This window comes from Parasteatoda tepidariorum, chromosome 3 (assembly GCF_982258835.1).
Source record: "Parasteatoda tepidariorum strain Cologne lab strain chromosome 3, Ptep-v5.0, whole genome shotgun sequence".
NCBI classification, from domain to species: Eukaryota; Metazoa; Arthropoda; class Arachnida; order Araneae; family Theridiidae; genus Parasteatoda; species Parasteatoda tepidariorum.
In genome coordinates, this window is record NC_141757.1 from 71,744,488 (window position 1) to 71,760,074 (window position 15,587).

General features: G+C 29.4%; 2 protein-coding genes across 51 annotated transcripts in view; one reads left to right on the forward strand and one right to left on the reverse strand.

Annotated features, from left to right (window-relative positions):
- Nucleotides 1-337: 337 nt before the first annotated feature.
- LOC139426966 (uncharacterized) lies at nucleotides 338-4,627 on the forward strand. Its single transcript, XM_071187218.2, has 3 exons — nucleotides 338-496; nucleotides 2,955-3,052; nucleotides 4,422-4,627. The coding sequence occupies exons 1-3, from the start codon at nucleotides 416-418 to the stop codon at nucleotides 4,540-4,542; spliced, it is 300 nt and encodes a 99-aa protein (XP_071043319.2). The 5' UTR covers nucleotides 338-415; the 3' UTR covers nucleotides 4,543-4,627.
- Nucleotides 4,628-9,687: 5,060 nt separating this feature from the next.
- Nucleotides 9,688-15,587, reverse strand: part of LOC107455746 (uncharacterized) — a 125,849-nt gene continuing 119,949 nt past the window's right edge. For all 50 annotated transcript variants that reach the window (XM_087159543.1, XM_087159535.1, XM_087159540.1 and 47 more), the window contains 3 exons: nucleotides 13,884-13,949; nucleotides 12,575-12,640; nucleotides 9,688-9,888 (listed from right to left, as the gene is read on the reverse strand). In XM_087159543.1, coding sequence (XP_087015669.1) covers nucleotides 9,884-9,888; nucleotides 12,575-12,640; nucleotides 13,884-13,949 — 137 coding nt within the window. In that variant the 3' untranslated portion in view covers nucleotides 9,688-9,883. The remainder of the gene's footprint in view (nucleotides 9,889-12,574; nucleotides 12,641-13,883; nucleotides 13,950-15,587) is intronic.

Consider the following 15,587-nt stretch of genomic DNA (forward strand, 5'->3'; position numbering starts at 1 on the left):
TCGATTTTTCCGACCTACCTAGGTGTATATGCTCCCTTAAATAATTTTTAAAATATTTAATTTCTTTTGTAAACTCTTAAAAAAATTATTATTTTTACTTTTTTTTCAATTTTCGGTGGGTGGGTAATGCATGACCCCTATAATCCCCCCCCGCCACTGTCCCTTGTATCCTTCCACTGACACTGCTTTTGTATTAGGATCGAAATGAATGAACAACTTTCATAAGAACAAAATATGAATGATGTGGAAAAGCAGATTTCGGAAGGAAAAATGGTTCATGACCCCAATGAACTTTTGGCGCCGAAACTTTTTTGTAGTAACCCTGCATATTTGCAAACAGGAGGTAGTAAACAAGCCATATTGATATAAAGACACACTTAAGTGTTTTGATATTAGAATATTGAGTGCTCTAAAAATGAAGTTCATGGTTAAGATGCATCTTAGTTGGGTAATTTTGTGTTTAACAGTATTTTTTTCCGAGGCTTTCTTTATTAAGGTAAGAAATGGTGCTTTTTGTTATGCGAATTGTGTTTTCAGTGACTTCTTTTTCAAACTAATTCCAACTAATTACTTACTAGTAATGAGTTCTAACACTTATTGAAGACGGAATTCTTTTAAGTTATATTTCAAACGTTATACTTTAACGTTAACCTTATACTTTAGTTGCATTTTTTTTAGAAGTTATATTGCGCTAAATAACTTTTTAAACTAATTCAAACTAATTACTTGAGATTAATGAGTTATAACACTTAATGATGATGCAATATATTAAATTTATACTTTAAACGTAATCAACGTAATTACAATTAACTCAAAGATTTATGTATTTTTCATACACATTAACATTTTTAAACAGCATGGTATTTAACTCATTCATGTGGTTAAATTTACTTTTAAATTTTGTATTCTTAATAAATGTATAGTAATAAGAACTGTAATTTTGAAAACCAGTAATTCTGGTTAATCATTACGATATTAACGGAAAAATTAAAAACGTTATTGTTTTAAATATAGTATATATCGGTTTTATTTACCTAATTTATGTTTTTCATTTTTTTTTTACCAGAACTATTATTACTACTCACAGTTCGGTAATTTTACCAGACTGTTTTTTCTCCACAGTATGGTCTTGCATTTATTGGACATTATAAACGTCTCCTCTAACTTCGATATAAGGAACATGAAAGATTTGTAGATTTACTTAAAATCAAAATATTAAACGATCACTAGCCATCTAGCAATGGAAGACCATCTAAAAATCGTTTTTTTCCCTTAAATTTTATATACTATTTTTCTATCAGAAATATTATTACCATACAGTATAGTATTTAACCAGAATTTTTTTCCCTTACATAAAGGATAACTTACATGTACCTATTTAACTTATTAAGTAAAATTTAATATCAAATTTAGCAAGTTGAAACTCTTAACTTTGCATTAGTTTTAAAGAAATAGAGATTTTTTTATTAATTTGAGACAATGACCATTGTCGTTGTGGTTGTATGTTTATAGAGTAAAACTATACAAACATTAATTTAGTTTTTAATATCAAGGTCCATTTACTAAATTTCAAATCAAAATGTAATACATACTCCATATTTTAATTTATATTTTTGTTTAAATTTATTTTTTCTACGTTATACTAAAAAAAAACATTGATTTATATATGAGTTGGAAGGGAAAATATCTAAAACAATCACTCGTTAGGTAATTAATTCCTTAAATTTTCAGGAAATAAAAAAACATTTTTTTTTAAGCACTCGAAATGAGTTGGTAAATATTGAGTGATCACTTGAAGCATTTATTAGGAACAAAAATAATTATTTTAAATTTTAAGAATGCATTGTATATGTCACAGATTAAAAAGAAATGTTAAATAGGTGAATGCTAATTAAACTAAAATATTGCACAAATATTTAAGTGACTTATTACTTGCATTCTTGTTTCTGTACAAGAACTCTTTTTACATTATACCACTTATATATTTGTACAATAATTTATAAAACTTAACAAAATCTCATTTACGAAGTATTTGTAAGAATTCACATTGTTGAGTTTCAAAAAGAATTCCAATTGTGCAAAAGGAAGTTCTTCCTCTTAAAAATGAGAAACTGCAAGAAGTTTATAAAAGACACAATTATCAACTAATTAAATTCTACATTAAATTGAGATATTGATTCCAATGTGAAAGAAATAACTACCGATATTTAATCGACGACGAAGATGAAATAATGTAAATCATGAAATATTTGAGAATATTTATTAACCATATGAGTTCAATATACCTAATGGACACTATTTGTTGCAATTTTATCACTTAAAAAATAACAATTAGGATTTTTTCTGTTTATATCCCTTTACGAAGCGATTATCTACTTTCTATGTAAAAATAAAATTGAATAAGAAAGTTATAAGAAAGGATTTAATTACAATGAAAACTTTAATTACAATGAAAAATGCAAATAAATTTTTGAACAATTTTATGGCACATAAATATCCTATGATTTGAGTCCGGTGAAATTTATTTGAAGACCAAATTGGGAAGAAATATAACAAAAAAATATACAAAAAAATTTACCGAAAAAAATACCAAAAAAATATACTAAACAAAATATACCGAATTGGGAAGAAATATAACCAAACAATAAACACATACAAAAAATGCTAAATTTTAAAACTAATTATTTTTATGTAATGGATAAAATAAATTAAAAAAAATTAAATTTAATTAATTAAATTTACAAAAATATTTTATCTCATTTATAATCTAAGGAACCATGAAAGTGGTTAACTAATTTTTTCGTTAGCGAAAATCAAGAAATATGCATACAAAAAAAAAAAAAAAAAATTTAAATTAAAGCAATCAAAGTTTTGAGGTAGTTAAACTTTAAAACAAAATCGATACAAAAATTTTATTTCTTTCTTATCATTGCTTTGTTATTTTATTGTTTTAGAGAAGTACAGACATGACCATTTGTTCCTCATCAACGCCATGTGGCTGGGAATTATATGAAGCCTATTCCAGAACAGTAACAAATTTTGTGAAAAGCCCGTGAGTAATACATAACTGTTATATTTAATGAAGCTCATAATTTTTCTTTTATTTTGCTCTATATTTTATTAATCGTGCACAAGAAATAATATTGTAACCCTATAAGAAGGTTGAAATAATAATAATCACCTTTTATTTACGCTTGCATCGTTGTATGACATTGCCATGTTCTAGTTGCCAAGGCAACTCACATCAAAACTGGATCGCTTGATTTTAGCTTTGCCAGATATTACAGGATAAAAAATTTGAGGAGAAAGATATAATTATTATTCAGTGGGATGCCTGCAAGTCACGTAGTGTGGGTATCTTGATCCTGATTGGTTGGTGAAATGTAACATTTGCTTAAGTTAGAAACTGTTCTTTCAATTCTATTTCGAATAAGCCAAGCCCGTTAAGAATCAATTCTCTTAAGTGACAAATTATATATTCTTACACGAAGAGACTTTCACAAAGATTTCTATTCTCTCCTTATATATTTCTTATTTAACACAAAGACAGGCATGAAGTCATGTAGAACACAAACTAATTATTGTGCATCGAAATCGCTAGGTATACAAAACAAAAATATATCACGGGTACAATAAAATACATAAACAAATAATAAATCTAAGTTAAGTAAAAAACGCAGACGAGAAAGAATTATATTTCAACAAATTCGATATGCGATACTGCGTTGTATTTAATTAATTTCACGTTAATTAACATTCTAACTATGTGGAGAAACTTAGCTCAACTTTAATACGCCATTTTGCTTATAAACGATCAGCTGACGCTGACATCCTAGGTCACATGTATGGATATCTTCTTCTTGAAGTGGAAGTACCCAATTGAACTATTGAATTATTTCGATTTATGCTGCAGTGTATTAACTTTAAAATTACGGTATATCAAATTTTTCTTGTTCCGAATAATTTTACGGTAAGAATTGATTTTACAGTAAGAAATTCCAGAATCTTGGTTGCCGGTATATTTTACCGTAATTTTATCCGGAATTTTTTATAATGTAGTTCGCATACGTTCTCTTTCTCACTCTCGGAGCGAGGAAAGCACTTTTCTCTCTTTTTGAGTGGAGGCTAAGCATATACTCGATGATATTTCAAGTAAACGAAAGTTGTTTAGAACCCGTAGCTATCTGTTTAGACTGAGTTTCATACCATTGAATAGATATTTTGAAAACATTTGACACATTTTTCGAAATATATGATGATTTCCATTCTTTCGGACACTGTCTAATTGAATCATAAAACCCTTATTAGAACAATATAATGGCAAATCACAATCTATATATTTTTTAAAATTTAAGTTATTGAAATATAATAATGAAAATTAAATATTAAAATACCAAAAAGTGTTTTTATTCTGATTGCAGGTGTGATTGCCCAACTGATACTCACTGTGCAAGGTGGTATGATGATTTGTCTAAAGCAGCGTACGTTCTTCGATGTATTAATATTTCATCAGAAGTGTTGGCAACGTCTAATCATTCTTAATAACATCATATTACACACATTTATCAATTCATACTGTTTCATTTTGTAAATATTCATTATTTATTAAAATTTATTATTCTCGAAAGTGTGTTTTATTCATTAAAATTTTTTTTTTACCTGTTTTCGTTGGGAACTTATGTTTTAAACACATTTTCGGGTTTAAAACAACTCGGGTTTCAACTGTGATGATTTTCACTAATTTGCCAAAGGTACTGAAGACATCTGTAAAATATTAGTTATTCAATTGGAGCAAACACTTTCTGTACAGAAATTTTTAAACTGCTCTAGTTTCTCAACTTGAAGCGGTTATTGACAATTTCGACTTCGTGGAAATGTATAATTATTCCATTTAAGATATATCATACGTTTTTATGATGGATTAAAGTTGTAAGTTCTATAAATAAAACAAAAGTAAAACAAATATAAAATAAAACTCTTGTTCAACTAAATGGTTTGTCCATTGATTTGGCTAATTGTGCCCATGAGCACCATTTTATTTCTTAAATAAAATATTTTCCATGAGCGAAACTTTTTTGTGTCTTAATGAATGTAATTTAATCATATTTCAATGAAAGTAATACCACAATTTAAAAAATTCTATGCTTGGCATATTTTTTTAAATGTGATTTGTTTTAGAATTAGATGTTAAATTTATGTATGAGTGAAGTACGAGTAATCAGTTCTAGATTTTGATTTAAGTAGATGACTTTACAAAGAATTTCATCAAATCAACACAAAATTTTATTTCCCTGAAAAATTTAGTTTAAATTTTCTAAAACGATTGAATAAAAAATTATCTCCCCACTTAAGATTAAATGATTCTCTGTAAAATTTTAAAGAACGGATTATTTCTTGATTATAACAGTAATAGATAAGATTATTAATATTAACGCAAAATATCCCTCAATTAATTGATTTTGTGCAATTTGTAATTTTTGGGTATGAATGAATTTGTTAGGAAATTTTAGTAGAACTCGACCAAACTTCATTTACCTTATCATTGCATCTTTTATTCTTTATATAACACTAAATACAGGGTGTTCCATAATCACTAACCATTATATATATTTCTAGAATTCCTTTTGAAAATGAAGTTAAAAAAAATAGACACATCGGGAGTTTCAACTCAATCTTTAAGCGAGGGGGAAAAACAGAAATGCCTATGAAATATAAGAAATAAACAAAAATTGAGAACATAAAAATTTAATTGCTGGAAAAAAGAAAAAGGTTGTCAAAGGGTGAAAGCGATTGTTCAAAAAAGTTTAATCAGACCATCAAATTTGTCTTATTGCTTTCTTTCCGATTTATTCACTTGAGATTTAACAGATTTCTATAGCATCTTTTCCCTCCACACTTAAATAATAATTTGCAAATTCATTCTTTGTATATTCTTTCATTAGATTTTTGACAAAAACTCTAAAAATATACTTTAAAGTTTGTGATGACCTGAGACCTCGTAAAATTAAAATGAATTCAATCTAGAGACAATTAGAATAAACTCCAATGATATTTAAATTGAAAAAGAAAAATAATAACCTCATCGACAGTGGGTAGTGTAATAACAATAAAATATCAATGGTAAGATACAGAGTACAAACATATTAGTGTACATAATCTAAGCTAATAATACTTAACAGTTTGAAAGTGGCTTAATAATTAGCAAAACATTGATTCTACTACTAAAACGTGCTAAAAAGGAAATACAAATAATTAAAATTCATAATTTGTTGATAAGTTTTAAATAATTAGGGAAATATTTTTTTTCTCAAGAGATAAGATTTAATGTAAAAAAGTATTAAAATTAAGATATATTTATGATGATGGGCTTTTAACTTTTTTTTTTATCAAAGACTTAAATATTTGCTTTGGAAAAACTGTATAAGCTTAAAAATTAAAGGCAAATTAAGTTTTATTGCTTTGAGTTATTAATTTCTAAGTTCTTGCGTAACTCTACATTTTGCAGGTAATATATAAAATGACAGTTTTTTTTCTCTTTTTAAAAAGAAAATGACATTTATTTTCGGAAAATGACTTTTATTTGATAAATTAGAAAATGAACGAGAAATTGTTTTATTATTTAACGTGAATTTTCCAACTACATTCGTTATCGCACTTTTAGCAAAATTTCTGCGATTCTTTGCAAAGATATTTTTTCTTTGATTTTGCCTATGCTTACATTATCAATTATATATATCTCCGCGATCCAAGTGAATTAGACAAAATTTTTGAATACAATCGGATACCATCTTTGTAAGTCCATTTGCTAATTGCAAGTCTTATAGAATATTTGTATTTTCTATAAAATTGGTACTTATTTTTATGAAACATGCTTCAACCGATTTACCCATTGCAAAAAATTATAAATGTTCACCAATTATCATCCCTCTTGCAAACAATAATTAATTACACTCTCTATGTATGCTCGGAATGCACGATTGCCAAATTGATATACAGATGGCACAAAGGAAGCAGAACCAGCTGCCTCCACGTTGCAACAAACGTATCTTTGTAATTTTTTCCTAACTTGAGCAATCTTTTCTTAAATTTGAATAGGACATAAATATTGGGTTTTGTAATGAGCATACAAGTCTTCTTCTGCAAATATAACAACAAAAAAAACAGTTTATTGCGCATGTATCTTGAGTATCAGGTATTTAGTATAAGCATTGTCTTCTAATGCTTTTAATTAAACTTAAAACTGGTAGAAAATTCTTATTATCTATAACTAAAACCATTTTTACCTACATACAATTTCATCATACACGTTCAATTTCTGTAATATCTTGTAGCAAAATATTTAAATTGAATCCGAAAATTTCAGGATTTTCAAAGAAATTAGAACTGAGAAGTTGTTTTCAAATATTTGATTTAGAAAAGTTTTAAATTTTAGCGATGAATGAAAAGCTAGCTATATTCTTTTAAACGAAGAATATCTTAAATTTCTGAGACTACTATTGGAATTTGAAATAGATTTCCCAATGCGATGTTTTGCTTCATTTTTCCGAGTGTAACACTGTAATATGAATCTAATAATGACTTTTCCTTAACCCAAAACAATAAGTCTATCTATTCTAAGTGGATCTATTCATATCAGTCAGTGTCCCATGATATCATCAAAGAGTAATAAAATGAACATGCCCAACAGTTTCTCACGGAATTTTCCTGACTGAGTGATCTGGTCGTTCCACCAAATGCTCTGTAATGTAGAGGTGAAGGGTTCGAATCTCAAAATGATAAGGGATGCATTTTTTTAATGTTTATCTGTAACTTGTGATATATGTTTTTCAACTTGACAAAGGCAACAACTTTGACAATGAGCAAACAAACCTGCATATGTATGTGTAACAAGTCCCGCAGTGGACTGATCGTTAAGACACGGTTCCCAGCAGATCACCGAAGTCAAGCATCACTGTCTGCTGTTAGTGTGCGGGTGGGTGACCACTTGGATCAGCCTGCGTAGGGACCGAGGGTGTGCGGTATGGGTCCTCGTTAAACTGTGCTACCGTAAAGTGCTCGACTTCGCGTGCAGGTCGTCGGGCTACCGAAGCGTGGGTGCCATCCCTTCTGCAGAGGATCAAAATTGTGATGGCATGTCTTCGGATCATCCTCAGGGATGTTTCCCAGACCGTCGCCAATAGCCCATTGTGCAGCTCTAGTGCGACGTAAATGAACATCAACAACAACAACAACAACAACAATATGTATGTGTAACAATAAATAAAAATAATATATTCTCGGAATAGTAATGATTTTTTTAGTGTTCTTACACCAGTCTTGTCTTTCAGAATGCTATATAAAATCCAGGTAGCTGTCTCGAATCAAAGTGCAACCATGCATGTGCAATATAAAACAAATAAATTTGGTTTAGATACACATACATGATCATGCACTTAATGCAAATAATTGCTTGTCGTTTGTCAAATTGCAGAACAGATAGCATAAAAAAACAACACAAACATATTGAAGCGTTTGGCAGAAGAACAATACCTCAAGACACTGGTAACCCTAATAATATACACTTGAGCGTCGCCATGAAGTATTGCTAACCGTTCAGAAGTGTTTATGTAGTGGGTTCGTATCCCACTTTAGCATTCGATGTATATTCTTGCTACCTTTCGTAAAATTGTGCGATTTGTTTTTAAAACTAAAAAGAGTTTTTAAGCTGCTCTTTGTATTCACTAAGAGAACTCACATATGTATGTAAACAAATAAAGAAATCCCACTACTTCATAAAAGATGGATAAAAACAGTCATTACAGTATAATATATCTGAGTTTATTATTTTTATAACAATTTAATTAAACATTTAAAGTCATCATTCTAGTTCCTTTTTTACAATTGAGAAATTATATTAGAATAATAAATGGTTAACAGTCATCTTACTCCTATCAACCAGTTAAATAAATTGCCGTTTTAAATAAACCGTAGAAGGTTTAAACAGATTATTAATTTTCTTTTTGGTAAAAAGCAAAGACATGATTAAGTTAAAATTACCAAATAAATCGTAAAATGATGGTTAATTCAGAAAATCCCTTTGATGATTTTATGTGATATTTTAGACCATGGCATAAAAACTATTTATTTAGTTACATTTTACTTTCGAGATTCGTATTTGTTATTAAATGTATTGTAATAAGAACTATAATTTTATAAAGCAGAATTTCCGGAAAACAGTAACAACATCGAACGGTAAAATTACCATATGAACAGTTTAAATACCTTATACTTTGGTTTAATTTCTAAAATTGCAGTTTTTTTTTCTAGAAATACCCTTGTGTGGTGGTGGTGATTTCGCCAGAATTGTTTCTCCATGTAGATATCCGTTATCATATAACATATTGATTCGAAATTCTATGTATAAAACAATTTTTAAATGATTTCTGCATCGAAAAAAGTATATTAACGTATGTAATAAAAGTATCTAAAATTATGGAATTTACAAAAGAAAAAGAGTGCAAAAGATTTAAGACTTGCAGTTGTTTATTTTTTGTAATAAAATCTAAAATTTTCTTTTCTAAAACTTCATTTTGTTGAATGATAACACAGTTTAGCTTTCTCAATTGTGAAACAAATATTGTTGTTTCATTATAGGAAATCTTTTTCATGAAAATGTGTTTTAGATTAGATAAAAAAAAGCACATAATATATGATTTATGCTGTTCGTCGCTTTATTGGTCCATGCAAAAAAATATATTTTACAAAAATTGTAGATATTTGTATCATAAAGTTAATAAAAAAATATTTATTAGAAATGTCCTTTAAGTGTTAGTTGTTGATACTTTTTCTTATCCTCTTCACGTTCTAAAGAAGAGCTGCTAATAGTATCAATTACATTTTTGCTTTAATCTGAAACAAAGAAAAACATAGCATGTTTTAAACAATTTCTTAAAAACATTAAAATGATAAAGCCATTTCATTTATAACTACAAAGATGCAGTGTTTTTTTTAAAAAAATACTCCACTTCTGTCAAATTTACTTAAATTTAACGTCATGAATACAAGCATTCCATTATCAATTATAATGTATAATTTTAGAAGGCAAGCCAAAATGTTGTCAAAAGTGTATACACATTAGAATCAATTGATATCAAACTATTGACCAATTAATATCTAACTAAGAACAAAAACACTATCAAAATCTTACGAATCGCAACTCAAGAGGGCAAAACTGAAAATATCAGAACAGGTTTGATTGCCGGTGGAAATAGAGAGGAGTAGAAAAGGGATTATCAAAAACTGAAACCAGCTTCATAGAACAATCAATAAATTAGTTTTTTCTTTACTGAAATATTTATGTGCAGCTGCGAATGTGTATAATTTTTTAGCTTTAAATTTGATAAGAATTGAAAAATTCCATATAAAACGGGGTCATTACAGAACACCCGTTACCTTATTTACAGAGTTTCGGTAACAGGAAACATTTTTTCAGAAACAGTTCTTTCACGAAATCGGAGCATATGAGTAAAAAAACAAAGTACTTTAAAAGCCATGGTTTATTATTTATTTTACAGACCAATAAGACAATTCTTACTGGCAGTAGAAACTCGAATAATAAGAGACTTGCTTTAATTGTACATTAAAGAAGTTATTTAACTTTTACGAATATTATAAAATTATTACATAAAATGTTTTTTGAAAGCACACATTTTAAAATTAGAAGATTTGTTCTGCACATAAGTACACGAAAACATTATACGCAATTTCTTTCTCATTCACACGAGTGTCATCTCATACATTTAGAATGCTTTCGAATGCATCAACTATGAAATCATTAAAGTATACTACAAAAATAGATAATATAATAAAATTAAATTATCGATTTGTTGAAAAATGTTTATTAATGATGAAACACATTTTGCAATATATTTGATCTTACTTCCTTTGTCACAAAGTGTCACACTTCACCATACAACCACCCCCTTCGTAAATGTTACGATATATTACATAGACACTATAAATATTATAGTTCAATACTAAGTTATAGCTCATGTTTCAAATTTAATTATTGAACTTTAACATTGAGTTTAATGATATTTGTGAGCATAATAATAATAATGATTACATATACGCACTCATTTTGTAGGAAATAAGATTAAAGTTTACAACCAAAAGAATAATTAATATACACTCTATAACAAAAAAAATCGACGCACCAAGAAGGAGTTGTCCGATTGAAACGAAAATTGGTGGATAGGAAGACAATGTACAGAATAGTAAATGATTAAAATTTCAGAACCATTGAATAATTTATTGCAGAGTTACAGTAACAAGTTCAATTAGGTGTAGACCCGTCTCTAGCCTGGATACAAGCTGCCACACGGCGTGGCATAGACCGATAAAGCTCCGGATGGTCTCTTGCGGTATTTCCTGCCAAATTCGATCCAATTGTCGAACGAGGTCATCAACATTCCGTGCCAGATGCAATCACCTTTCCATCATATCCCAGACATGCTCGATGGGAGAGAGATCTGGTGATCTGGCAGGCCAAGAAAGAGTTTGACAAGCTTGCAGACAGTTCATAGCAACACGTGCCGTATGTGGTCTGGCATTGTCCTGCTGAAAAACCAGCCCAGGGCGCTGCAAAAGGAGCGGTAGCAAAAGAGGTCTTAGGATGTCGTCGACGTACCGCTGTGCAGTAAGTGTACCTCTAATGACGACCAAAGGGGTCCGGCTGTCAAAGGAAATGGCACCCCAGACCATAATGCCTTGTTGAGGGCCGGTGTGGCGTGCAATAGTGAAGGCAGGATCCCCCCTCTGCCCTGTGCGTCTCCAAACACGTTTCGATGATCGTCAGGACACAGTTGGAAGCGGGATTCGTCGCTAAAGACTATACGTCCCCAGTCGGCATCATTCCAGCCATATCTGTTCAAAACATTCATGCATACGAAATTTCAAAGCAAACCGATGATTGCTTCTTGGTGCGTCGATTTTTTTGTTATAGAGTGTATATAATAGTATTAAAATGTTAAAAAAGTTTAACTGAAGACTGGAGTATTTTAGAAAGTTGAAATTCGATATATTTAGCAAGAGAATCTCACCAATTTTGAAAAACTCACACAATTGATTGAATTTAAAAGAATGAGAATTACATTAAATTAATAAAAAACATAAACTATTATCGAATATATAAGATTAATTAGTTATAATAGATCGTTAATATTCGACAAGATGTGCGCGAAAATTAAAGTGTAATGTATCCACTGTTCTAAGAAGATAAAGAAGCAAAACTTGAAAACCATAGAGAAAGATAGGAATTTTTACTAAATAAGATATCGTTATATATATACAAAGATTTAAATAAAAAATTTCAGAAATTTTCATGAAAATAGTATAAATTATAAATAGCAAAGTATTTAAATGGTATAAAATTGTACCTTCTCTTGGTCACATGTTTAAAAAGTTAAAAAATAGTTAATTTAAATTGAACAAAAAAGTTTGGTTGGATAAAAAAAATTGGATTGTTCGGATTGTTTTTAAGATCATACGATTAAAGTACGATTTAAAGATAATCAGTACGATTTAAAGATATTACCATTTTTAGATCCTGAAGACCAAGATGAAGTTGAATCATCCCATTCAGCAGTTCGAACACCATTTTCTATCGAAATATGATTTTATTAATGTTACGTTGTGAAAATGTAAGTATGTATAGTATGATAAGTATGAATAATTATGGAAACGATCGGGGCGAGAAATATTTCCAAAAGATAGATTTAATGATACCAAACTCGAACTCCCTCTCCAAGAACTTTAAACTTCTGTAGTTGGAGTGGGGGGCAACTTCAAATCCTTAAAAAGGAAGCATTATTTATTTTATTGCAGATTCAGATTTTCCAGAAGTAAGTCTCCAAAACAAGACTCATCCCTTAAGAATCACTCTGGTCTCAAGGGTGAGGAAGGGGGACGAGTCTGGTGTTATTTCATTAGATAAGTTTTTAAAAACATCAAATAAGCCTATTTTCATTTTTTCATTTATAGCGTACGATGAATGGAATCGTCAAATATAATAAATATTTTGCAGCAAAAACGGTTTTATTTTTCAAAATTGAGGTAAATTATTGTTTTTAATAACAGCGCTCTTATTATATACATATGCATATAAATTTTGAGTCAGAATTAACTTTCAAAAATAACAATATTGCTTAAAAAGTTTTGAAATTTTAAAATTATGACAAATTGCTTTTGTATAACATTATGGTATTTGTTTGTTTAAGCAAAAGTCTTGAATTTTGAGTAGTAATAAAAAAATACTTAAAAAACAATTCAATAAAAAATATATTTGATGCTATGAGCTAGAGAGATTGGAAAAAAGAAGAAACATGTTGAGTACTCTGCACTCTGTAGTACACTCCTAAGAAAAATTCTTTTTAAATCTCTTTGGTTAAAAAAAGGACATAAAAACAACAACACTACATATATTACAATACTAAATATGAAAGCAGATTTTGAAAATTGGCAGCTTATTTTTTTTAGAAAATGAATTTTCCATATTAATTTAGCCTCTTTTATTCCGTTAAATACTGAACCAAGCTAGAATTTTATAACAATAAAAATTTCTACTTTATTAAGGTTAGATATTGAGTAATGTATTAGATGCAAGTGAATAAATTATAATATTAACAGAACACTTCAGTAAATTCAGTCAATCATTTTACATAAATATATGAATGATGATATTTTTAAATTTAATTATTTTGGATGATTACGTTACAAAATTTAGTTTTTTAAATAGGAAGATGATAAAATAATAAAAATTAATTGTCATAATAACAAAATACTGCTGATATTGCCAAAGCTACTTATTATATCTATCAGTGAAAGAGCTTAGAAAAAAGTTGCACCTTCTTTATAACCAGAAGACCATGATGAAAAACCGCCATTATCATCACCGTCTTTAGCTTTATTCCCTAAAATAAAATTTTTCACTTAATACAGCTTCTAGAAATATTAATTAGCTTAAAATGAATTTTTTCATTCAGAAAGTATATTAAATTATAGAATATTTTAAAATAAAAATGAACTTTAATATTGAAAGAGAGAAAGTATTTCTTAGCAAATGCTAGTCGTAAAAATGTTATAAAAGCAGGGCTCGAAAAACCGCCCGTCCTCGGATGTCAAAAATTCCCTGCGGCAACAAATTTCTCGAATCCAACGTCCGCGCGGACGGCCATTTTCCCGTTAATGTTCGTGATATATTTTCAATTTTTGCTATCTTACAAGAGTCTAGCTCCTCACTTTTAAAATGACCCTCTAATCTCGAAATACAGCAACATACTGCGCATGGTGGAATTGATGTTTTCTCTGTCTGGGAACTGCAGCGGTTGAAAGGGGCTTTTCAGCAATGAACTTACGAAAACCACATTACGTACTGGTCTTAAACAAGAAGCGTCAACCGCAATTATGAACATCTACCTAAATGAAAAACCTCTTTCAGATTTCTGTGCCGAAACCTCTGTAAATCATTGGCTTGATTGTGGAACTGGCAAACGTCGTATTTGATTCATTTAAAAAATGCAGTACCATCGGATAAATTGATAATTGAGAGATAACATGATAATTGACAGATAACTTGACCTTTGTTATTTAAATTATTTCACTAAAGAAATAAATTATTTCATTAAGGAAATACTAGGTTTTACTATTAGTAACCTAGTATTTCTTTTATTACTGTATAATGTTATCCTAGTATTTGTAATCCTAGTAACGACTAATTCATTGTGCAATTTATATAATTGTTAGTAATAAATAAGAGAAAATTACATTTTTATTTATTTAGAAGCGACGGGCTAGTTTCAAAGGAGGACGGGTACATTGTTGGACAAGCCGTCCTCGGGGACGGGTAAAATTTCTGAGTTTTTTCGAGCCCTGTATAAAAGTTTACTTAAATAGTAAAATAGACACTTTAAATAAACCAACAGTGGTATAAATCTTCACGTTTCTACAGTAAAATATGTTTGAAAATTACATGTTTCAACTTCTACTGAAGTACTTTTCTACATTTTTAAAATTACTCTGCACTTAAAACTTAAATTTCTTGTGACCTAAAATTACAAAATACGATGCAGGAGTTTATGCTTTGAAACAACACCTCCGAGAAGAATGAAGGCCTCAGCCATAACCACCTAGAGTAGACCACCTGGTAAAGACCTTCTTGTAGGTGTTGCCTCAGCACGGATCAATTTAGTAGTCCGACGTGACGAACATAAGCTGCGCAGTCGATGAAAAAGAAGAAAGATGTCACTACGTTTGGGCTATTAAGTTGCGCAGTGGTGGAAAATACGGAAGATGTCATTACGTTTGGATTACTAAAGGATCAAATTTCTTGTTTATGGTAACCCGTGCTAAGGCCTTCTCTTTTCTAGGAGGTATTGATTGAAAGCGCTAGTTTTGCAGATACATTTTTGAGGTACTGTTGAGACTACTACTTTATACCAAAGTGGTGTAGAACCAAGGACAGTTCCTGGTCCATTAAAACACCAAGAATGCTCTTTACACTACGGGGTCTAAAATTGCAGCCATTTTTTGTAATTAGTAGCGCAAACATT